Source organism: Scophthalmus maximus, chromosome 8, assembly GCF_022379125.1.
Source record: "Scophthalmus maximus strain ysfricsl-2021 chromosome 8, ASM2237912v1, whole genome shotgun sequence".
NCBI lineage: Eukaryota > Metazoa > Chordata > Actinopteri > Pleuronectiformes > Scophthalmidae > Scophthalmus > Scophthalmus maximus.
This window is the reverse complement of record NC_061522.1, coordinates 9714095-9739752: the sequence shown is the minus strand read 5'-3', so window position 1 is coordinate 9739752 and position 25658 is coordinate 9714095. Positions and strand designations below refer to the sequence as shown.

At 40.2% G+C, this 25658-nt stretch overlaps 3 protein-coding genes and 1 pseudogene across 3 annotated transcripts; 1 reads left to right on the top strand and 3 right to left on the bottom strand.

The window, feature by feature from the left end:
* Window positions 1-123: 123 nt before the first annotated feature.
* LOC118312204 (solute carrier family 22 member 7) lies at window positions 124-4472 on the bottom strand. Its single transcript, XM_035636613.2, has 9 exons — window positions 3992-4472; window positions 3760-3863; window positions 2910-3064; window positions 2629-2797; window positions 2181-2304; window positions 1985-2094; window positions 1618-1832; window positions 1104-1212; window positions 124-935 (listed from the first exon to the last, which is right to left on the bottom strand). Exons 1-9 carry the CDS (start codon window positions 4370-4372, stop codon window positions 725-727), a joined length of 1578 nt encoding a protein of 525 aa, XP_035492506.1. The 5' UTR covers window positions 4373-4472; the 3' UTR covers window positions 124-724.
* A 262-nt stretch (window positions 4473-4734) lies between these two features.
* slc22a7b.1 (solute carrier family 22 member 7b, tandem duplicate 1) lies at window positions 4735-8999 on the bottom strand. The gene is made up of 10 exons (XM_035636612.2): window positions 8452-8999; window positions 8251-8354; window positions 7744-7898; window positions 6991-7159; window positions 6719-6842; window positions 6515-6624; window positions 6010-6224; window positions 5649-5757; window positions 5253-5459; window positions 4735-5155 (listed from the first exon to the last, which is right to left on the bottom strand). Exons 1-10 carry the CDS (start codon window positions 8830-8832, stop codon window positions 5113-5115), a joined length of 1617 nt encoding a protein of 538 aa, XP_035492505.1. The 5' UTR covers window positions 8833-8999; the 3' UTR covers window positions 4735-5112.
* Window positions 9000-9632: 633 nt separating this feature from the next.
* On the bottom strand, window positions 9633-13125 carry LOC118312205 (annotated as a pseudogene).
* Window positions 13126-17655: 4530 nt separating this feature from the next.
* On the top strand, window positions 17656-25556 carry synpo2b (synaptopodin 2b). Its single transcript, XM_035637992.2, has 3 exons — window positions 17656-18361; window positions 19181-21237; window positions 23878-25556. Exons 1-3 carry the CDS (start codon window positions 17671-17673, stop codon window positions 24406-24408), a joined length of 3279 nt encoding a protein of 1092 aa, XP_035493885.2. The 5' UTR covers window positions 17656-17670; the 3' UTR covers window positions 24409-25556.
* Window positions 25557-25658: the final 102 nt, after the last annotated feature.

Genomic DNA, 25658 nt, shown 5'->3' with positions numbered 1-25658 from the left:
ACTGGTTTACTATTGAACCAGCAGGATAACACAGGCACTATATTGTTAGAGCACATGATATAACTTTGTTAAACTGAGTAATAAGGCTGAAATCTTTAGGAAACAAAATCAGGTCTGAGGCACTTCTCATTAAAATAATTTATTTTGTCATATTGTATACAATTCACTGTTAACCCTTTACTTTAACGTCCCCTATTTAGCATCTATTAGCAGTATACAAACATCTTATCATTTACAGCACTAGTTGGAGGCTTTAAGGACATTTGGAATGTACAGTATTTGTCAACAATTATTTCATCATGACATATTTCACACGTCTGTTCACTGTATTTTTCTTTATCTCGTAATATGCCAATCTCAATTTATTATCTATTACACAAAGACAAAAACGTAAATCTGATCACAACTGTATCATAGCATGGAACTTAATGTAAAGTGTTGCCGATTGAGCTAATGGCACTGATTTCCAACTCTGGGGATAAAAGATTAAGCACAAGTTAAAAATGGGAAAGATGGGAAAGGAAGAGGAAACGCAAAATTTTGATCTTGGAGAATTTTATCTTTGCTGGAAAAAATGGTGAAATGAAAAAATCTAAGTAGTTGGCCTTCATTCAGACATTGTGAGCCATACAACCTCTGGGTAGGCAATTAAAGATAATAGAAGATCACTGCCCTATGTTTGTACTATTGACAGAAAATCATCAAAAATGGCAGTGACTGTTTACTACCAATGCTGTTCAACATCCTCTATGGTCTCCGGCAGGCACCTGTTGCGTGTCTCGGGCAGCGTGCTGGCCACTATTCCCCCGAGCACAGCCGAAGAGAACAGGACGACTTGTGGCAGCTGCATCCAGACGTCGTCCAGTAGGAGGATCAGAGGGGCCACTGCCACGCCAAGTCGAGCCATGAAGGAGTTGAAGCCCATACCGTTCTGCCTGTCAGAAACGTTCACAAACGGACAATGGTTATTTTAATTTAGGGTGAGTTAAAAAAAGGCATATCTCTCCAATGTCCTGCATTGTTGATATACCACAAATCCCAGAAATGTGACTGCTGGTTTTTGTTCAAGTTGTTAAGGCAAATATGAAAAAGAGAGAAGTTACCTTACTACAGTGGGATAGAGCTCGGAGCTGTAGAGCACAACTGTTGTAAAAGAAGCTGCCGAAAAGCCTTTTCCAACGACCGCTACCACTGTTCTGATGACAGACATGTCTGAGAGAAGAATACATTTTTTCAATTAATTCCATTTAAATTGATCTTTAGAAATACAGTGAGATTATCTTTTATAAGTGCATTGTACCCCGCTAATTTCTATGCTTTGCTTTATTCTAAGCGGAAACAGGCAACCGGCTTTAACTTGTCATCGCGATTGCAAAACTGATTGCTCAGTGTCATGGCGAGAGGAAAACGACACCATGCACACTTGTATAGTATGGATCCCCTATAAGCCTCGCTTTCCCCATGTGCTATACAAATTAAATGTATTGTCATTATTTTGACATTATTAAAGTGAAAATACTGTGATTTCCTTTTATACTTCAGTGTGTAATGACAAACATCTGTCACTTAACACGACAGATGCAAGTCTGTGGAAATCAGTAATTATCTAAGCCGTACCTTTAGGCACCACAATGTTGATTCCCAGACAGACGCCAGCCAACAGTAGAGCTCCCACCTCCGTGGATCTCCTGCCAATCTTATCCAGTAAATAGTAGACTGACACTTTGGCTGGGAGCTCAATCAAAGCATAGGTGAACTGAGTGAGATAGATGTTGAGCTTAAAACCTGTGATGTTGAAGCTGATGCCATAAAATGTAGTTGCCACGCAAAACCTGGGGTTTCGAGAAAATGAAAACATATTAAACCAAGCGATACAGTCAGACACTTTTTTTAATCTTGATCTTAAAAAATGTGAAACTAAGCTTGTGACCAACACACAATTGCTAAACTGTTTTTCAACCGAAAGGTTGATGGGAATACAGACCACAATATACCAGTTCTCAGGGCCAGTTTCCTCAGCTTGGGCGTTCGTATCAGATCGATGTAAGTATAGGTCCGATCTCTTTTCTCCGTCACAACAATCGTGGATAGTGTCTGAAAGATTGCAAAGCAGCGTTATTCCTTCAATCATGTGATGGACAGTTTAAGAATGAATCAGTATGATTATGCAATATGCTAACCTCTGTGTTAACCGTGGCGGTTAACTTCTCAGTTTGGTTCATCGCGGCACATTTTTTCAGATACATCTGAGCTTGCTCCAGCTTTCCATTGGCAATGAGCCACCGAGCCGACTCTGGCATCCACCTAATGTTGAAGGCAAAGACATCTTTTAGTCTTAATGTATTACATGACAATGAATAACGTGTACATCCAACTGTAGGTACGTAAAAGTAGTATACAAAAGGGGGGAAAAAAAGAATCATCCACACACGGAAAACTGCATTCAAAACGTTTCCAAGCACCAAAGTCTTCACCAGGCAAAAGACCATTAGGCTTTTGGTGTTTGGGGAAGATTTTGACTGTTCAAACATTTCCATAGTACATTTTTGGGCACTTGCAATGGAAGAGTGTCGTTCGTGGATACAAGGCACTTGAATATTAACCAGTCACCTCCAAAAAATCTCCTACCTCCAGGTGACGATGGCCAGAATTAGAGGTGACGTGACACTAACAATTAGCCACCGCCAGTCATTCACAAAGTAGGCAATAGCTGCAAATACTGTGTTCCCAAATGTCCATGATAAGCTGTCAACCACTCCCACCAGCTTCCTGTGCTCAACATCCACCCACTCCAAACCTGTGAAGCACAAACACCTCAAGTAAGGAAAAACCTTTATTATTTATTTTTACCTTCTCTAGCTCTGAATCCTGAGGTGAAATGTTTAGATGAAGAGCAGAAACAAATTTACTGAGCACGGAAGAGACGATGACGATGCCAGTGATGCAAAACCCCGTGAGGAACCTCAGCACTGCGAACATCACATAGGATGAAGAAAAAGCACTCGCGACAGCAAACAGCATTCCAGTCACGTAGGACACCAGCAGCATGATCCTTCGGCCAAACCTGTGGAAAATCAAAAGGGATCCAAATGTAATGTTTCTGATCGGGTGAAACACCAGGTTACCACATGTTTTAAGCCAGGGCCGACCCTAGGCATAAGCGAACTAAGTGGCTGCTGAAGGGCACTTGAATTGTCACACAAGAAAGCTTGATTTTTTTAATTCATCAGACTTTATGATGTACGTCATTATGTCAATGCCAATCATACAAAAACACAATCCTATGCTAACGGGCTGGCAAGCTTATACCGATTTAATAAATTCCCACTGCCATGTAACTATAACCACAGTCAGTCAGGCAGTCGATGGTATTTGTAGTTGATTGTCATTCTGCACTCATTGCAAATTTTTCAAACCAAAAGCATTTCAAATGGTTTACTTGTTTACAGTAATTGCATTAGCTTATTATTTTGATACTTTTCAGCACACCAAGTGTAGTATGTCACTCAGTACTGTATTACGTTGAATATTAAAGGGCAAATTAACCCTAGACCACTATTGTGATTTGGCTGCTTTGAAGATTAAAAACCATAGAAGCATGAAGGCTGACATTGGTATAATGTAAGCAACACAGCTACAACTCATAAAGTTGATAATCTGTGTGTTAGATTTGAAGAAGGTGTCCGAACGATTAAGCATTGCTGATTGTGTTGTTGGCGGTTGGGGTGCCCCCAAATCAAATTCTGCAAACTGTGATACCTGTCGCTCAAACTTCCAAAGGTCATAGCTCCAAACATCACTCCAACGAAGAAGATGGTGGTAGTTGCCTTGTTTTTACCTCTTCTATCACATACCAGGTCCCACTTTGCACAAGCAAATAAAGAAAGAGGATATGTTCAGTCTGTTGCCTGAACATAAGTTACATCATGGTGGACAATAAACAACGTTTGCTCCTTTGTGATATTTGCAGATGAAAAATAATATAAGTCACCTGTGAAGTCAGAGTCGATCTGAAGGTGGTGTTGTCGTACACCCATCCATTCTGGCATGGCACTGTGGGAAGGCCCGTAACGTTGGAGGAGTTGAGCAGCAGGTGATACTGAGGCTCGGCAAACATCTGACAGGAGCTTGGAGTCCCATCCTCCTGCACCGGAACACCAACAGCAAGCCTCTCTGCCTGCGACAAATTCCTGAAAATATCTCCATCGTCCAGAGAGCTGACATCGCAGTGGTGAGCGGGAACAGCCGAGATGAAGTTGTTCAGCATGAAGTGGCACGGCAGCGTGAAGCGGCCAACGAAGCTGATCACAATGATCATTATCTGAAATCTTCCAAATCCATTGATATCAGCAAGGATGTTCTCAAACCTCATTGTGGCCTCTCGCTGTGCGTGAAATGTCCTCCTTAGAGATTGGAAAAAGAAACGTGCCAATGCCTGAACTCCAGAACCCCACAATGGTCCAATGGCTTCAGACTTTCCAAAGAGCGGCTGTGTTGAAATTGGTAAATATTTTACATCACTTAACCACTAGAATAACTTCTGTCTCTGTGACTGTGAGGCATTCACGTTAATAATTGAAGCAGATCACTCAGTTTTTAATGAAATGAGTCATCATTTATTTCAAGATAAGATAAAGTATACCTTTATTCGTCCCACAATGGCGAAATTTTTACTGGATCTTGTACATTTGATCATATTTATGAAAACGCTGTATTCTAAAAAAGAAATGCAGGTTGTCACAAGACCATGATTACAATGAGCCAACCGAGTTCTCTTGACTCTACTGCTAGTTACCCTCAGCTCCACCGAGCATTTACCAGCCTCTTCCAGTCAGTCATTGTTTTTAGTTTTTAGTACAGCCTGTTTGAACTTAAATGGTTTTTTTTTTGTCACACTGCTCTCATCAGGGTGGTTTTCTGCAAAAAAAAAAAACTCTTGCCCAGCACCAAGTAGAAGAAGAAGCAGACCAAACATAGAGACAGCAAACATTTGACACATGAGATAGGACGATGACTCCAAATTAATTCTAATCTTACTCAAAATAGGCAACTGTTTGGTTACCCCAAAAAACTGGTTCATGCTGGCCTTGTGGTTAAATTTTAGGAAAACATTTAAAGTGGAGATTGCTCTTCTGACATGGTGATTGAGCGCCTTCTGAAACACACAAACGGACAGAAATCCTTTTTCACATTATCTCTTTGACAGGGAACGTCTGGATGTGCGATATGTGTTGTAAAACGGTGGCCGGTACCTCGTCTGTTCCACATCCTCAATAGTCTCTGATAGACGGACGTTGCTTGTCTCTGGGAGAAAAGTAGCCACCAACCCGGCAGCAAAAGCCACCAGGCAGAAAACAGTACTCGGTAGCGGGAGCCACACTTCCTCCAGAAGAAAGATCAGCGGGGATACAGACACGCCTAAACGCGCCATGAAGGAGCTGTAACCCAACCCATTTTGTCTGTAAAACAGGGAGAAAAACAATTCAACAACTAACTTCTGATTGCAGAAGAAGCATAACAAATGTTACAACTATCGGGGATCTGTTTCGCAATCTCTTGTTAATCTCTTGGTTTTCCAAATTGTCTCAGTAGGCCTCTGGATAATAGATTCTGTTTGGTGATGTGGAGGATTCAAGCTCTATACTGACCTGATGACTGTGGGGAACAGTTCTGTTGTGTACAGAAATACAGTCGTAAAAGCTGCCTCTGCAAACATCTTGCCCATAGCTCCTACAGCTGTCAGATACGCCCCCATTTCTGAAAGGAAAAGGAATTTTAACTTTCTATTACATTTGAAGCCAGTACGTGCAGAATAAAAAAAAAATCAATGATCGTGGCATCCCCAGTATGATTTTCCACTTATTTTCTTTTTATTCAGGTATATCATTTTTAAGTTTTGCTTAAGTGGTGTTGTTTTTTTTCACCTGTTATTGTTGCAGCAGTAAAATTAGAGGTTCCATAAATGCAGTGTTTCAGAAAAGACACACACATGAAGCGATCATTTTTTACCTCGAGGGATAAACATGCTGCAGAATATGCACAGTCCAGTCAGAACAAGTGTTCCGGCCTGATTCAGCCTTCGACCTATTTTGTCCAGGGAGAAAATGATAAAGGCTTTCGTTGGGAGTTCAATTGCACCGTAGATGAACTGTGTGAGATAAATGTTCACGCCGAATCCAGTGACATTCAAGCTGATTCCGTAATAAGTACAGGCTACTGCAAACCTATGAATGGAAAAAGAGAGAAATTAGACATGTCTTGCATTTATCAGATAAATTTCTAGTTTTGTATGTGTGTGTGTTGTTAATAGGCACTCGATTATTTGCACAATATTATCATATGTGCATTATGAACCTGATATCAATATTTTTATTTTTAAATATCAATGCCACTAAATGTTTCTCTTTTTTTCAGGTTAGGCGATCATATACAGACAGTAGATTAAACAAACTATACTTTTTTTTGGTAAACTCAGTTGTTCAAAGGTAAAAACAATTTGACACATATACAGTACCACACAATGCCGATGAGTAGAGTCAGTCTCCTTAATCTCGGAGTCTTCACAAGGTCTAAATAGGAATATTTTCTGTCTTGATTTTCTACAAATATTACTTTGGACAGAACCTGGAGAGATGGAGGAAAAGTTTAACCAGAGGAAGCGATAGTGCCAGGTAACATTTTCTAACTAGGAATGAACATATAATGTAAAATCTAGTACCTCAGGCTTTAGGTCGGCCATGAACTGCTCCCTATGATTGACCTTTGCACACTCGCTCAGGTAATAATGAGCACTGTTGACTTTCCCATTGCTTATGAGCCACCTGGCAGACTCAGGGAGCAACCTGTAAGAAATCAAAACTGGAAGTCACTCTGTAAATAAAGTTTAATCATCTCTAACACTGTAAAAGGTTTTCAGTGTGCTTGTATTCATACAACACATTTTACATTTGAAACACAATTGATGTTTAGAAAGCAATTACTTTTCCTTACCGCCAAGTGATCATCGCCAGAAACAGCGGGGCGGTTACTGTGGCAGTCAGTTGCCTCCAGTCATTCACAAAATAGGCCACAAGAGGTAGCAGAACAGTGCCTACACTCCAGTCCATGCTCATTACAACAGCCACTGGAGTTCGATGCTTGATGTCCACCCATTCGATGCCTATTATGAGCAATGATCATATGATATAAATATATATAATATAATATATATCATAACATAATTGCAGAAGACTAGTTTACACTTTCATAGATGCAATAAGTCCAATTTGTTTTATTATTATTTATTTAAAACACAAAAACAGATTAAAGAAGGTAAATAATATCATAAGCAAAACTGTGTGAGAAGCAAACCTTTTTGTCGTGGCCTATTTTGTTAGTGTAAAACATTTAAGACCAAACTTCTGCTTCCCCATATTAAAAAAAGGAAATTACTCTGTAAAAAGCAAGCTGTATTTTCCTGGATATGCAATATGAGCCAGTTTTGACAGCAACAGTTAGCAAGGTACAAAAAATTCGCATGAGAAACATAATAGAAATAGAATGGATAATTTCTTGACATTGGCCATATATAGATTCACAAGGAGTTTGTCTTCGCTGACAGTGATATAATAAGTAAGAGTGTATCACCTCAGAAAACTCAGTTTTACAAGATGAACATTTCTCACTAGCAACTGAACAAATACTTGTTTGTTTCTTTTCTTTTTTGAAAAATACATGAGAGATGGACTATAATCGAAAACTCACAAAGGACAATGGGGATTAAACTTATTCCAGCAATTCCGAATCCGGTTAAAAACCTCGTAACAGCAAAAATGGTGAAAGTTTTTGAGAAAGCACTTGCAAATCCAAAGACTGTGGTCATCACATATGAGATCATAAGTCCTCTTTTCCTGCCAAACCTGAGGACAAAAAAATAGAGAAAAATAATTAGTTAATAATTAGCTTGAGTATTATTCTGAGTTCTAAGTTCTTCCTTGTTAAGCATCTATAGTGTTGAATAGAAAAGTAGTTGAATTTCATGTTCAGAATAAAGGTTAAAAAAATAGGCAAAGGAAAGGTAAAAGTTTTTTATCATCTGTACATCAACTGATATCTGAGTATTAACTTTGGATTTCCCAAATTAGGAAAAATTTGATTTGGGTTGCTTTCTTTGGCCTGTCTGTGTTCGGAGCAGGCTGGAAAAATGAAGCTCTTTCAGCACTTTCAATGTATATGATTGCTTCTTTCATTGAGTAGTGTACGGGTGAACACCTGTCACTAAGATATCCAAATACTGCTGCTCCAAGCATGACTCCCATGAAAAAGATTGTGGCTGTGGCTTTGTTCACTCTTCTCTTATCACACACCAGGTCCCACTATGGATGGAAACAGATTATGTTTTTCAAGTTAAGTTCTTCATTTGGGACAGGGATTTGTTTAATGCTTTGTAAATAATAGATAAATACATCTCACCTCTGTGGCCAGAGTGGACTTGAAGCTGGTGTTGTCGTACACCCATCCATTCTGGCATGGCACTGTGGGAAGGTCAGTAACGTTGGAGGAGTTGAGCAGCAGGTGATACTGAGGCTCGGCAAACATCTGGCAGGAGCTTGGAGTCCCATCCTCCTGCACCGGAACACCAACAGCAAGCCTCTCTGCCTGCGACAAATTCCTGAAAATATCTCCATCGTCCAGAGTGCTGACATCGCAGTGGTGAGAGGGAACAGCCGCGATGAAGTTATTCATCAGAAAGTGAAAAGGTAAAGTCACACGAGGAATCACCATCAACAGGATCATCCATAACTGGAATTTCCCAAAGCCGTCTAACTCTGCCAGCACGTTCTCGAACTGCATCTTTTCAAACAAGTAATGCAACACTTTGCAGTGGATCTCAGAATATCCTACACAAATTGATAGATGTTAAGTTTGAAAGTGAGGCCTGAGCCTTTTAAATAGTGATAAATCCTGCTTGTTACTGATCATGTGCTAACTCAGCTGTATAAATATAGACTGACAGGTAACATATTTTTCAAAAAGAAATCATTTTCTATTGACTGCCTGTGAATACTGTAGGTATCCAATGGGGTGCAAGACTCTGCCCTAAAAGATTAGTACTGAGGAGTAGATCATTGACTGAAGCTCGAAAAAAACTAACAACTCAATGTTTCCCAGAGGATGAATAGCACAAAGGTTAGCATGCCAACCAGCCAATATCTATACCTGCTTCCCATTTGTACATCACCAGTGTATCACTGGGTTCACACATGATAAAGAAATGTCCCAAACATCCTGTATAATGACAGAAGGACATAGAACTTATCATGAAAACACGTATGTCATGAGCGACTGCTATGTAAATATAAATATCCAGGTGTTTTTGTGGTGTCCTGGTAAGGTACTTAAACATTCTTGCGATGGCGAACTAACCTGGATGAAAACTGAATCCAACCTCCTTTCCACACACTTCACACTTAGAAGTATTGATCTTGGTGTTTTTCCTTATTATTGCAATGCAATGTATTGTTTAAAACTTACATGTGTCCTTGTCTTTGGTCTTCAAACAAATTGGTCTCCAACATTAAAACCTTGAATTTAACAAATCCCAACTTGCTACCTCACCATGAAATGTCTGAATCCAATAAAAACAATAGCCATTTTGGAAAAATTGTTTTAATTCAAACAAGTAAAATTACAGTAACAATTATTTCTTCTGTCATCTTCTGTCGTCCAACTTCCATAGGTGCAGCGCATACTTTAGACCAAACATCCCTGGCCACGTTGAATCCTGACAGACCGTTGGTTCATGTGTTTATTGTGTCACTGCTACTTTATTTTAAAATGAATTAATCTTTAACTGTTAGAATTTACCACATTTATTACTTGTATAACTACAAACATATTGCTCATTTTCAATAAGTGTAATTTCTATTGAATCTCCTCCTTCCGTGTTGCTTGTACCCTGCAATACAGGTAAAACACAAGTTAGTAATTTTATCGTTCACGGGTTATGGAGCTCCAAAAAGAACATGTCGAATAATAATTTCTAACAGCAGCAAATGATTAAGACATGGGAATTATTTCAGGAAATGTTGACAGACGTAAATGTAAAACTATGCACAGTATGTTAAACTATAATGCATTGGATATATGGCTACCCACTTGCCTTTTCAGGGTTAGTTGGATTATTCTTTAGCAGTTAAGCTTATTGATGTAGTTAATTGCTTACTGTAGCTTAGAGTAAGGTATCTCAATTTAAAATTGTTTCCTTTTTACCTGGGTTTACCTGACTGCCATGAACTCTGGCAGTCGGGTGTTTAATGTTTCAGGCAGGAGTGAGGCCACTAAACCAGATCCAACTGCCACTGCACAGTAAGTGGCTGGAGGGAGGAGATGCCACACATCCTCCAATAGCATGATGAGTGGGGATATGGACACACCCAGCTGGGCCAGAAACGAGGTGTAGCCAACACCATTCTGACTGCACAATCCAAGTGCTGGGGTTAATTTAAACAGTGCGTCTGCTGCCAACAGAATATCATTGACTGTGTTCAAACTTGAGTCTGTTGTTGACTGACCGCACGACTGTAGGATAGAGCTCAGTTGTAAAGAGGAACATGATCGTGAACGAGGCATCTGACATACTGACTGAAAAATGCACCAAAATGAATTTATTACATTTAAAAGAAACCAATAAGGACCTTTTGCAACAAATATGTTGATGAAGAGACACAGCCCGGTCAGTAGCAAGGTCAACACCTCGCCAGGCCTTCTGCCGACCTTCTCCAGGAAGAAATACACACCAATCTTCATTGGCATTTCAATGGATGCAAATACGAAACCGATGAGGTAAGGGTTTAGTCCAAACCCAGAGATGTTTAGACTTATCCCATAATATGTAAATGCTACGCCATACCTAAAATAAAGCAAAAACATGGCTAATTGGATCACTGATTTCAGAATGTATTGAGTTTAGCCTTGCTGTTACAATGCTTTGTAAACCATTCTTGCAGCACAATGGAATGTTGTTGACTTTTGTATCATATATCAAGTTTCAACTATATACCATATTGCATTTTATAAAAAAATATCATACTACATTACATAATCAATACTATGAATTATAAAGTGATGTGACATGGAAACATCTGATCTAAAATTATGGAATACACAAAGGTACACAAGGTAACAATTCGTGGTTTTAGAGGGAGAGGGTTATTTTTTAAACTCTGGGCAGAGCCAACTTTTTGTTCTCCTTCCTCTCAGTTCTCATACTACACACTAAGCTAAACCTCTCCTTGCTCCCGCTACAGGCTAAACAACGTAACAGACAACACAGACATTACAGTAATATATTTCCCAAACTGTTGAACTTTGTCAGTAAAAGAACAATATAGAACTGTACCTTTGGTGTGATGGTGGCCACACATTTGGTTCTGTTGTTCATCTCGGCACATTGTATGATGTATTGTTTGATGAGCAGCTTCCGTCTTCCCTTTTGCCAAGAGCCACCTTACAGACTCCGGAAGCCACCTAACGTGGAGGGCATGGTGAGTTCAATGTTTCATCAACTGCTACTAGGTTTATAAAGCATGACATTTTAATACCTCCAAGCAATGATGGACAGTATCAGGGGCGAGGTCACGGCGAGAATGAGCATCGTCCACTCATTTACATAGTAGGCAGTTCCAACCAGAAGCCAGTTCCCAATCGTCCAATCCATACTTATGATATACCTGAAAAGGTCCTGTGTTTAATGCTGCACCATTCAACATCTGCAGAATTGACAGAGAGATGTCAAATCCAAAAACATTTCTTTCCTTGAACTTAAAACAGAATCGGAGTAGAATAGAAACCAAGCTAAAGCATGTTCTTTTTCCTCTCATCTCAGCAGAAGTGGCCGCCGCCATAACCTGATCATGAAAGGAATAAGATGAGAGTTATGACGTTATTCAGAACTTTGGGTTGAATGCATGTACATTCACAATTAACAGGATAGGAAATATTTTACACTGAAGTAAACAAACAACTTCCAGTTCATCATCAGGTACTTTGTTTTTCTTTTTCATTATTCCTCATCTTATTCCTTATTGTGTCAAATCACAACAGGAACCTGCTATAATAGATATCTAAACACGTTTTGTGCTCGTGTTGTAATTTTTACTGCCATTTTTTTTTATCTTCAAATATCAATCTGAACTCCGGCAAGTGTTGGCACAGAACTGTATGTAAATTCTATTGCAGCAAATACGTTTTAATCTCTCGTAAGATTTGTTACATAGCATAATATGACTTTTTGGACATACGAAGGACATAATGCACCTTTGTTTTTCAAAGACAACCTTACCTGTCACTGAGAAACCCAAACATAGCACCAATAAAGAAAACAGTGACTGTTGCCTTGTTCATCCCTTTCTGCTGCACACGAGATCCCACTGCAAAGAAAACATTGGAAATATTACAATGTACAGTGGTTTGTGACTGAAGTTGAACATTGGGAAGTTTAAAGGACACTAGTACTGAATCATGTTTGTTACCTTCGCATGCACTACATTCACTGTACTGAGCAACAATTTCAACCACAAAGGAAGCTACGCAATGTCTGCATCGAAAAATGGAGACATATGTACAAAATATGACTTACTCTATGACAAGATAGAGTCTTTATGAACTCATATCAGTTTAATGACACATACCTCCGTTGCCAAAGTGGATTAAAAGGTGCTGTTGTCACACACCCATCCATTTTGACACTGAACAATAACGGTATCCTCGCTACTGTTCCAGTCTGACAGATTTCCATACTGGGGCTGTGAAAACATCTGACAGGAGCTCAGGACTCCTTGCTGCTCAGCTGGAATACCAACAGCCAGCTTCTGCTCCTGAGTTAAACTCCTGAAGACGTCTCCATCATCCAGAGCGCTGATGTTGCAGTAGTGAGCGGGAACAGCTGACATGAAGTTATTCAGCAGAAAGTGACACGGCAGAGTGATTCGAGAGAGGAACTGAATCAGGACATGCCTAATTTGGAATTTCCCAAATCCATTAATCTCTGAAAGTATGTTGTCAAATTTCATTTTGCTGTGCGCCGAGACTCGTCGAGAGGAGATGTGTTCCAACAGTGATGAATTTAAATGACAGATACAAGACACATTTACTAGCACCAAGTTAATCATTAAAATTTTCCAAAACATCAGAAGGGGGGTAATTACTGACAGGTGGAATATAAAGTGGAGGGGTGTGGTCGTAAATCAAAAATATTCTTACCTCATAGTTTTTAAAAGCTGTGTCAGCAAACTTTGAAATGTGTCAACAAATGGAGACTGGCTTCTCGAAGGAGGACAAAGTTCAGAGAGGCATCATTCATAATATGCTGCCACATGCTATGCCTTTTAATACATATCAATTTGTGCAGATATATATTTTAATGTATAAATCTAAATAATCTCATTCTAATGTTTTAAATTAAATTTCATGAGGATAGGATTCAAAAACGGTTAAAGGTTGACAACAAGCACATAAAAATGGATGTTGCCTAAGCCTGATATCTGTTGCAGGATCTAATGAAATATCAAAACATAATTTCACATGAAGACTGGGCTTCCACAGGAAGGCTCACCCACATTTAGTCGTGTGCCAAAAACTGTTGAAGATTATTTTCTCCTTTCACATATCACTTCTCGAAACCACCAGGTCAAATTCATGCTTAGTTCCATGTACGGGCATCCTGTCATACAGAACAGCACTCTTACCTCATCTATTTACTGTACATCAGCTTTACAATGTATAACTTCACCCTACATTTCATTAACCCTATTTCATGCAACAGATTTTATTATTGGTGCAACGTAATGCAACTCTAGTGATATCTGTTGATATTGCGTGAAATATAAACAATATTTCTGTATTTGTCCCTGTAGTTAACCACTGAATTATTTTAATTACTGAGATGAAACGCCTGCACTGATATAAACAAGCTAACAGCCCATTTCAATTGAGTCTAAAAAATATCATCACGGTTTTCTACAGGCAGTGAACATGAAGCAGCTCAGCTGTATGATGCTGACTGAGATTTGTCTGAAGTGTGTGTGTGTGTGTGTGTGTGTGTGTGTGTGCGCGTGTGTGTGTGCGTGTGTGTGTGTGTGTGTGTGTGTGTGGGGGGGGGGGTGCAGGATCACCTCTTCTTCTCTCTCTTTAAATACAGCAGCATACAGGAATCTGCAAGGATACACTCTGAGTGAGTTGGTAGGTGACCTGGACATCTGCTCAGAATCTCTTATCTGTGGTCGTGCTCCAAAACTGTGAAGTTGACAATGCTGGATATCTGATGAGACGGTCTCTGGGAAAACCTTTTGTCTTTTCACGTTGGCAGGTTGGGAGTGATTTCTGTAAGTAGTCGATTTGGCAATTAATTCCTTGATTCCCTTGCTCAACCACTTAATAGTGTCTCTTTTGTATTTTTTAAATTAAAGGATTACTTCCCCATGCTGGTGTGGATTTCCTTTAGTTATTAATATAACAAATGGTCTGATTGATGTTTCTATGAACAGAAATTAGGAGCAAATAGAGCATCATAGTGTTCATTGAAACTTGAGTGTTGCCTACAGTATTCTATATATTTTCTAATTGCTGCTGGACCAGAAAAATAAATCTGATCTTGGCGACATAATAATTGCAATATCTATATGGACTAATAGTGGAAATACAATGGATTTCTATTTTGTAATAAGGCTCCTGGGGTGAGTTAGAAAAGGGTAATTGTAGAGGCTGATAAAAATGTGTTTGATTCTCATTAGTGGTTGAAGGAAGACAGTCTAATTATGTAATAACATGGAAACCCCCTAATCCGCCAGAGCTCAGTCCTCACAGGGGTCGTACGAGAGGCCAAGAGTGTGCTCGTCTGTCAAGGAGGCTGACTCCCTGTTTCCATGGCAATGAGTCAACATACTGGAGTTACTGCCATACTAGGAAACAGAAACTCCTGCAGTGCAAAAGAGAAGGTTTAATGATGGTGAAATGTTAAGATGAAGTGGAACCAAGTGTGAAGAGAAGCGTGGGCATGGGACAAAGTGTCAAAGAGTCTGAGCCTTTCTGCTCCTGCAGTTGTGTGTTGATTCAAGAGGGTCTGGGTGAAGTGGTGTCGTGAAAATGCATCAAAAGTCATTGTTATCTGAGGTTTCAACAACAATTTTAGGCTCTAAAAGTATAATGACAATGCTTTGAAAAACTCCATTAAAGCTACAGTGTGTAATATTTAGAAGAACGTATTCACAGAAATTGAATATATTGTCCATATGTGTTCATATATGTATAATCACCTGCAACAAAGAACCAATGTTTTTTCGTCAACTTTGAATGAGTTAAATATATTTACATGAGGTGGACCTGACCTCCGTGTAGGTCGCCATGTTTGCTACGTCGTGTTGAATACGGTTGCACAGAACGGTCCAGAATACGTCGCATTTGCGCTGAATTTTCAGCGCTGCCAGAAACCGGAAATGGAATCAGAGGTGCGCCACCATAAAGTGTCCCCTGTTGGGTGTTCAGTTGGTTGTGGTTTGCAACTTCACCACCAGTTGCTGCCAGAAAATTACAAAAAAGTACACACTGGGGCTTTTTGAATCAGTTAAGTTAGGTGCAATGAACAGATAAAAACAATTTCAAATCAATATTTGAAATGACATTCGTGTTGCTGTTGACCACTTAAAAACAGCACCAGTTCTCCCTGGTGCACTTGCAAAGAGCTTTTCAAGGAACTTGGCAGGAATGTTGTTCCAAACACCTTGTAGAACTTGTCAAAGTTGCTGGATTTGGATTTAGTCTGTCTCAGTGTCTTCTGTCTCTTAATGTGATCCCAGACTGACTCCACGATGTTGAGATCATGGCTCTGTGTTGGACCACGCCATCTGTTTCAGGACTCTTTGTTCCACTTGTCACATCAAATTGTACGACTCATGCCTGTGAGTTTGTGTTTGTTCGTTCTCATGCTGCAGAATGAATTGAAGACCAATCAGATGCCTCCCACTAGGTCCTCCCACAGCTCACATCACTGTAAACAAAGTTGTTGGTGTTTTTTTAAAGTACACTTCAGCTGACCTCATACAGCTGATAATGTGTGCAATCAGCTGTAAAACCACAGAACAGACTTACTTTAATACTGCTGATCACATTCTATATTAGCAGCTGTCTTCACCAAATGTCATTTGACCTTTGCAATACAGTTTTTGGTATATTTCCTCAACAAATCTTTCAGGTCCTACAGAAATGTATTTTTTGTGTTTTGATTTCAACTGTATAAGAAAAGAGGAAAATAGTTATTTCAAGGACATTGGGTGCATTGTAGTGACACACTGTTGACCGGGATTATTCCCACATCAATTGAATGTTGTGTATGATGTATCTAAGTGGTTTTTAAAATGACATTTAGATGGCATTTGAAAATTGTCAATAGCCTATGTCTCTTATACTGCTAAACCTATACAGTGTGAAACTGCAAGATGTGAAGTTTTTGCAAATGTCCTTTTTTCTTTTAATCTGGTGAACAGGAGGAAGGTAGATTTGTTGTAATCCTGTAATTGTGTTGTGCCACAGTGTTGTAGCGCCATCTTCTGGTGGTCGGGAAGTATTGGGTCTGAGACTGAAGGACCTTAATATTCATAGGTGGGATTCCCTGCTATTTCCCAAAACTATAGACTTCCAAACTGTTCTTTGCTCAGTCCACTGCTGGTTTAGGATCATGTAGTTACTCATATGAACAATTTTAACAGACAGTCTGAAGTTTCACATTAGGTTATAAGACCTGTTTTGTGCACACGTTCACGTATTAACCTGGAAAAAGGTGTGAAGAGTGAAACTGTTTGAGTTTAATGTCAACGTTTGGCCAAAATCATTGATTTGATGGACTAACTGTGACAGCTTTTTTTGCCCAGGATAAGTTAATCGAATGAATCATTTTCCACCCTTCCACTTTGATAAAACAGTTGATTACCGAAATAACTCAATAGAACAAATTATTATATTTTGATCAACAACAACAAAAAACACTGTCTGGCTCTAAGTTCAGGAGAAGGGGAGTGGGGGGGGTTGGTATTTCTACTATGCACGAAATGAATAGTCTCTCAGATTTAGTTCTTAAATGGAAATGCTGACACCCATTGCAGTGCTGCTATTAGCTGCAGTGATAGATGTAGAACAGTGGAGGGAAAGAAAAGCCCGCTGTATAAACAAAAGTTCGGAAAACAGTCACCCAATTGTTTTGTTTATACTCTGGATGCGAATGCTGCTCACCCCTGGATGTTACATACCATTCCATTTAGAGCGATGGAAGCCCCGATGAAACTTCCAGCGCAAAGCTGCTTCACTTCCTATTGGGGACAGGAATGATCAAGAGAATCATAGCTAGACATGTTACAAAGTGCACTGATGCTGAAATCTCTTGATCTGAAAAAGTGAACACTTCATGGTCATAGTTGTTAAATTTTAATATTTCTGCAAGACGTCCATTCGTGTTTATACTTTGGCACTTTGGGCAATCATTGTCTTTAGACTTGTAGGATATAATTTTTATGGTTATTTTGTAAGATTATTTTATGATCCACCATTTGAGTGAGTGTCTCTATGGCCTAAAGTTTATTATCCTTGTTTTATTGAAGGTATCATCGGAAACACTGAGAACAACATGAAACAGCATTGAAAATGGAACCAGAGGCTGAAGACCCAGACAACAATCACAACTTGCCCCCTTGGTCGGGTTCAGATGGTTCCCAGGAACTTTGTGTCTCTGAGTCCCTGGCAGAGTCTTTTGATGAGGACGATATTAGTGATGAGGACCCTTTGGACCCACAACCTCCTGAGATCCCCACGTCTGACCCTCAGTCAGAATGCCTTCAGTCGCATGATTGGGAATCTGCAGGTGAGCAGCAGTCCCTGCCTGAACTAAGTGGAAGTGAATTAGAGGAGGATGTGTACCAAGAAGAGGATGATATCGTCCTTAGTGAATCAAGAGAGTCCATCATAGAGTCTCCTCACAACCAAACCTCACCAGAATCACTGTCCCCACACCAAGAGCGCCCCGAGTCCGAGCCGCACGCCGTCCAAATACCACGACTGCATTCCCCGTCATCTTCCTCCTCTCTTGGCTATGCCGCTGACATGACCCTGGCCTTGACCCTGACCACAGAGGAGCCACTGGGAGCCAGTAATAGGCAGGACCCAGGGACTGGGCACAGGAGGATTGAATCTTCAGAGGAAGGAGGGAGTAGTGAAGCACCTCCTGCTTCTGTCTTCTTTGAAATTTCAGACGAGGGTGCTGAGCACGCAGAGAAGTGGAACTCGGAGTCTGACACAGATCTGTGCAGACCGGACAGGCAGAGGGCAAGGTACACATGTGAGTATTTATCTTCTACCCTCCTTCAACATTTCATCTGATATATGAAGCTGGTAGTGCAAAGTGTGTAGCCTATAGGGATTTTTTAAAATTAATTTATATGATGTATGATTTTATTTATAGATTGTGTGTGGTTTAAAATGCAAATCCCAAGGAACAAATTTACTTAAGATAATGACCATGGATAATGTTTTCTACCTGTATTCATTACAGGTGTTATGCAAAAATACTTGATATAATCAATGAACAACTCGTGCAAAGCACTGTGGGTGCAGTTTATTTTCATGCTGGGTTCTATTTGAAGTGAACTTACAGGGAGAATTCCCATGGCTTTAAGCGTCAGAGCAGGACAAGAATAAAATATGACCATATGATGAGACTGACAGAAACTAATTTGACAGACACTAGCATGTGTCACCCTGGCCTGTCACCCGATCTCCTTCCAATCGTAAGGCTCGACTGCAATGGAAAGTGAGCTGCGCACTTTCCTTGCGTCATGGACCCCCCTTACCTAAGTTAGCTGTAAGTAAATATGATGCTTTTATTAGTGCACTTGCTTCAGCAGGGGGAACTTTAAAATTGGTCTTACAGTACTTGACCATAGTGTGCTTGCTTATATAAATAATAATAAAAGTGTATTGTATCTTAGTTATTTTACTATACTGGGCAAAGATAATTTACAAACAACACACTTAAATCTCTACTTACATCAACAAAATAAAATTATGTTTGCTTGTAGTTTATTTGGAGAAGTTTCCATAACTCTCTCTCCCCTGTCTCCTCTCTCTCGCTCTCTTTCCCTCTCTTCCATTGTCTCAGGGCTCAGTCACAGCGAGAGCGAATCAGAAAGGCATGTGAAGGAGACCAAGTCCAAATGTAAACGAATTGCTCGGCTTCTGACTGATGCGCCCAATCCCCAGAACAAGGGAGCTCTGCTGTTTAAGAAACGCCGCCAGAGGGTCAAAAAGTACACACTTGTGAGTTACGGGACTGGCGATAAGCTCCGCAGCGAAGACCAAATAGAGGAGGAAACCGAAGAAGTCAGATCAGCTGGGTATAACTTTGTGGCGACAAGTGATTCCGAGTTAGAGGAGGAGTATTCTGTTTATCACCAGCAGCATAATTTAAATCTGAATTGGGGAAGTGTTCAAGGAATGGAGGCACTCCCAGAGACAAAAGGGAAGGGAGTTCTGATGTTTGATCAACGTCGCAGAAGGATGGATGAAATTGTGTCTGAGCAAGAAGAAATGAGGAGTAAAGGATTACCTGTGGAGGCACTAACACAGCTTGAATGTATAGAAGCACAGAACATTTATGACACAAAGGAATTGTACTTGCATACTAATCAGGCCAACTACATGGATGCAAGTCACAAGCAGCATGAATATGAAGATAATATTCAACAGATGAATCACCTAGCCAATGTGCCAAGACCCTTGGTGCCAAACCGAACTGCAAAGCCCTTCTTTGGATTTCAAGATGGCACAACTGCTCCTGTCATGCCTGGTGGCGTTGCTCCAGTCACAAGGAAGAACGAACCGAGATTCAAAGTACCTGTACCTATAAACACTAACCCACTTGTTTGGTCCCCAACTGGAGACATCATAGCCTCAAGAGATGAGCGAATATCTGTCCCAGCAATCAAGACTGGCATCCTACCAGAGTCAAAAAGGAAAGGCACTATCAAACAGTCATCAGCACAGGCACAAGCATTACATCCCCATCTTCAAGGCAAAGGGGAAAGACGGTCGTATATCGAAACAGAGGAAGACTTTTTTAGTCTTGGAGCTGAAGCTTGTAACTTTATGCAACCAAGAACAATAAAACTTAAGAATCCCCCTCCAGTTGCCCCAAAACCAACTATCAATCCGACCTGTCCTCCTTGGATGAGGAGTCCTTCTGGTGAACCATATATTCAACCAAGAAGTCCGGTTTCACAGCCTTCCCACAGTTCCGGTGGGCCTCACAGTCAGCGTTACCTACAGCAGCAAGATTGGGCTCAGCCACAACAGATGGTCAACCGTTGGGCTCCAGATCAAACTCAGGCAGCACTTCCAACACCTGCCAATGCTTGGGCTCCAGTCAACTCCTCTTCTCAGCATCATCTTCAGCCAACCACAAATACCTGGAATCAACAGCTGCAACGATCCCCTGTGAGTATACAGGCCCACAGTCCCACTTACAGCCCACATCACCCAACTTCACCAGCAAGAAATAAGTCCAACAATGTTTCATACTCAGTTGCTTCTTGCCCACCACAAGCAGGAAAGTCATACGTCCATGCATCAAAAGCATCGCCGGCTTCTCCAAGGGGTCCAGTCTCAGGCAGAGGTATTGCTCGGTCTAGTGATGGTCCATCTATGGCGGGAAAAGGAGCAGAGTTGTTTGCCAAAAGACAGTCCCGTATGGAGAAGTTTGTTGTCGATGCGGAAACAGTTCATGCTAACAAAACGAGATCCCCCTCGCCGATCTCCTCCCTCCCCAACTCCTGGAGGTATTCTTCCAATGTTCGGGCACCTCCCCCTTTATCGTACAATCCCCTTCTTGCTCCTTTCTACCCTCCATCCGCAGCCAAGCAACCCCCTTCCACAAGCTCAAAATTCAAGCCTAAGACCAAAGAAAAACCTAAAGCCCCTCAAAAGCAACTAAATGCCTTAGATATTATGAAACATCAACCTTATCAGTTGGACTCATCACTGTTCAAGTATGGTGCAGTGCCTGAGGCCAAAAGCCCCAGCCCCAAACCAACTCCGGCGTCAAAGTTTGAGGCAAACAAAAGCCTCAAACTTAGATCTGCCTCTTCCCATTCTTCCCATAATGCCCCTGGGCTTGCTGTTCAGGCCAAGGCAGAAGCCCCTGCTAAGTCTCCCGGATCGGTAAGTTCCCAGAATTCTTCTGCCCGCCAAAGCACCAGATCAGCTGAGCCTCTCGCAACTGACAAGCACTCGGATGAAAAGCGCACTGTCACACCTGCCGCCCTTCACATAACCAACAAGCAAGCGCCACGCGCCCAGCCCGCGAGCACATCCCCCCGGCAGTCCTCTACCGCTGGCGGCGTAGCTTCAGCTTTTTCTCCTGCATCTCTCATTGCTCGAGGCGCACGTCAAATGGCTCCTCGCCCAAAGTTTTCTGCTAAGAAGCCAGTAGTGTCAAGCAAACAATGGAGGCCTGTTGCTATGATTCATTAGTCTCTAATACTGTATATGGCCATGGTATGGTGTAGTCAACACTTAGACGATCGAGCGCAATGCTAGAGTCTAATTAGTCCTACTTACCTGGTGGGAATGTATTGTCTTTTGCACTGTCTAAATATAAGATGATAGTTAGCTGGCAATGTAAGGTAAACATAAGAAGGCAGTTGAATGTACTAACAAAGATACTGTCAGAGTGTGTTGAATCATTTAAATACATACAACTAAACATAAAACTTTAATTAAAATAACTTCAGCACATTAGATCATCTTCTCATAACTTGGGAGGTTCATGTGTGCTTGAAAAGAGGAAATGCAAAACTAAATAATGTTGAGTGATTCTCAGGAAGTGCTGTTACATGTGCAATAATAAGTGTAGAGAGCCTTGTTCAACTGAGGTCTCTAGATTGTGTTTTTGATCTTTCTTTCTCTTTTTTATTTTAAGAAATTTGATTTCATGCATTATTTCGTAGCAGTAGTCACTACTGACCCAAAAAATAACTAGTAGCAATAACATTTATGAACACGTTTATTTATCAAATTTGAATTTAAGTCCAAACTTTTTTTATTTATAATTCTGTCATCTGGGATAAGAGTAACTTATTAAAAAAAATATTATTTACAGAATATTTTCGACTCATTCAGTGTGCTTGGGGAGAGACTGTCTATGCACTTCTTATCTTTTGGATGCGATCCCTTCAGTCTCATTCCAAACTTTGATGGTATCACAACAGCTCAAAGCATTATCATTTAGTCGTGAACATTAACCCTGATGACTTTGAACGTGTTTTTATGTGGATCGTCAGTTATGGCCAGTTATTTAAGTCTCTTCGTCCTTGAGCAGAATATCATTCTATCATATTGGATTTTTCATTTATAACAATTCAAAAAAAAAAAAGAATGAAACAACTGTCTTGCCTGTCTATATGTCTCTGTCAATGTGACACATCACTGTTTATGCACTTCTTGTACTCTGCGCAATCTTGCTATTAAATTTCTCTTTCCTTCCAACTGTGTACTTCCTGTGTCACGACCTTCTATTTTCTATTCCCCAACTGCTATGTCACTCATATTTCCTCCTGTATCTTCCTGACTACCTCACACTTGCACACAGAAGTTATTCATATTCATGGCACTTTCTGCAATATCCATTTCATAAGGCCCATCACATTATTTACTTTCTTTCAATGTTTGAGTGCCGAAGGTTACCACTATCTTTGACCTGCATGATTTATGTATGTTTGTTTTCACATTATGTATGTTTGTTTTCACATCCCGTCCATCAGTCCACCTTTATCTCTTAGTGTAAAAAGATTGGAACTATGATCTTAGCCTCCAAAAGACATCTGTAGGACGGTGCTGCGAGGAAATCCACACTGAAGCAGAGTTTACATTTTGAGTTTTGAGTGTATTGAATTGTTCTCACACACTGTGAACACCGCACCCCAACATGTAACACAACTAGCACAACAATCGTGGCTCTGAGTGACAAATATTCTAGCTGGCAACATTTGTGTGGCAGTATGGAAATACAGATGCTCTTTTATTGATCTATTAAAGAGGATTTCCCTTTATAGAGAGAAAACAAAGACAAGTTGGTAGAGAAATAGTTCCAAGCAAAAGTTTCATCATCTTTTAAATGTCTTACATGCAGTAACAGTGTCACTGTAAATATTTTTAGCTTCTTGGACCAACAGCAGGTAAGTTCTGAGACGTTTCTCATTTTATTTTCAATATTTGTTCATTATGTCAAATTATGCTACATGTGAGATCTTGTTTACACAATTTGTATCATCCAAACATTTTATGAGATTTAAAGGAAAACTCAGGCTTTTAATTACCCTTTGTTATTTTAGACAAAGACAGATCATGCTGCCTTTTTAAAAGATGGTATCAGGTGCACACACACAAAAAAGTAGAAGGACTTCTTAAGATGCAAAATCCATTCATTCAATGTACAAAAAGTGACATCATGAGATAAATTCTGACAAAATATTATATTTTTAGTCATTTGACCTGTTAAGCAAAACTTACAAAACATCCAACAAGAATTACCAATTGGGTAAAGTTACTACAAAAACTTTAACTTTGTCACATCGGTGTGTTATTTATCCCCCCAATGTGGAATGAACTGATTCTTTTGCATCACATCTCTTTCTACAAGTTATGAATTTGTTTGCACCCCTTTGTTTTCTAAAACCAGTCATTTTAACCTCAAGTGAACCATGAACAAAGCAGCCCTGGCTCCCTTGGAGCCAGAGGGTGGCAGCAAAGTCTGCAGCACTGCTTTCACACCAGACAACTAATATGTGCTCCTTCTTTCAGGGATTTGGTCGTAGCCGCTCCCTGAGCCTGCCCAGGCAACTGAATTCGATGCCCTCACCCAGACTTCTGTCCCCGATGAGCGCACCAGGAACCCGGGCCTCATTTCTACCTGCGCAGAGGCAAACATCCTTCCAAGAAAATGTCTACAAGCCACTGTCACCGTGGGAGGCAGCATCCAGGAACCTCCTAGGTTCAGTGGACGAGGCGTTTCGGAGCCTCCCGTCATCCGTTGCCTCTAATGTCAAAGTTGCAGGGCAACGCAGATCTCTGCCAGAGCCACCGGATGAATGGAAGCGCAGGGTGTCTCTTGATCCTGCAGCTGTCACTAAGAGTCATTATCATGCAGCTCCTGCTTTCCAGGCACCGTCTTTGAGCAGGACATTTTCACCTGAGAAACCAGCCTTGTATGGGCCTCCCTTCAGACCTGCCCAGCCTCTGTGGCCTGCCAGTAGGGCCAGTATTGGGTACATGGGTCAAGGCTCCAGTCCAACAAATTACTCTCCCCTCTATAGTGCTGTCCCAAGAAGTTAATACCACTCAGATAATGTCAGACACTCATCAGAGGAAGAGAAATATACAGGCACATGTATGTTAACGTAGAAGGTATACCGTGAAAAGAAGAACCTGATGGAAGATGGAATATGTTTGATCTATGAGATTGAAAAATTAGGTCGTGGTTGCAAAAACTTATTTTAGACCATTTAAGTTTTGTTTTTTTGTGACAAATATATATTTGATGGGAGTGGAAAAAGCAGTTGCTACCCTTGTGGTACGGATGATCACTTAATTGCTTTTGTATTGTGTCGCTGATGTGAAATAATCCTGCAAAGCTTTTTTGATCATTCAGACAGATTTAGGACAGAAGTGGACCACCGCAGTCATGATTTCAGACAAATGGTCACGAGGATGATGTTGAGCATGTGTCTTATATGAGGAACGTTGAACGTGTAGCAGTTGAAAGAAATCTGGTGTTACTTCTTTTTTTTCTTCTTTTTTTAAGTCGAGGGGCGTTTGCCCACTTAGATTGCTGGTAATTCAGATATTGTTGGTTATAGATATCTAGTGAGAAATAAGACACTTTAAGAAATATTTTGTGTGCATTTATCTTTAGATTTAAAACTCAATGGGAGTTTGTGATCACTTTTTCCAGGTTGATGTTATACCAATTATTTCACGTCTGAATATTTGATTGTGTGATCCTCATTACAGATGTTGCTCATCTGTTTTTAATCTGTTTTTGATTGCCTTAGTATTGCAGTGGCAATGGGTAATGTAGTAAAGGAGTGAACATCCTATTTAATCTGCAGCACTTTCTAGTGAATGCCAATTACAAATATGCTATTTCTGTATTTTTTTACATTGTCAGGAAAGAGCCGTGCAGTGCATCCTTTTCATTGACCTTAATCGAACTGACTCACAACTGCTTTATTCCCATTATTACATATCATTTTAGGTTAAGAAGAATTTAATGTTGCATGCATTCAAGTAATATCCCACATTTGATTCTACACAGTTGTCTTTGAGTGTCAGGGGTTTTAAAAATTTTGATTTTTTTTTTTAATCCATAAATTATGAATTGGGGGTTTGCCCCGTGTTTGACAGTAATCTTGCATAAAATGTTGTTGTTTTTTTCGCACCTTTTTACCACAAACTGAAACATTAAAAGACATGAAAATGTTTTACGTCTATAGAGTGTTGTTTTTTGGGGGGCTTCTATGCTATAATTCTATGCTATTAGAGTATATAAGAATACATTTTTAGTGCAGAGGAAAATGTTTTTC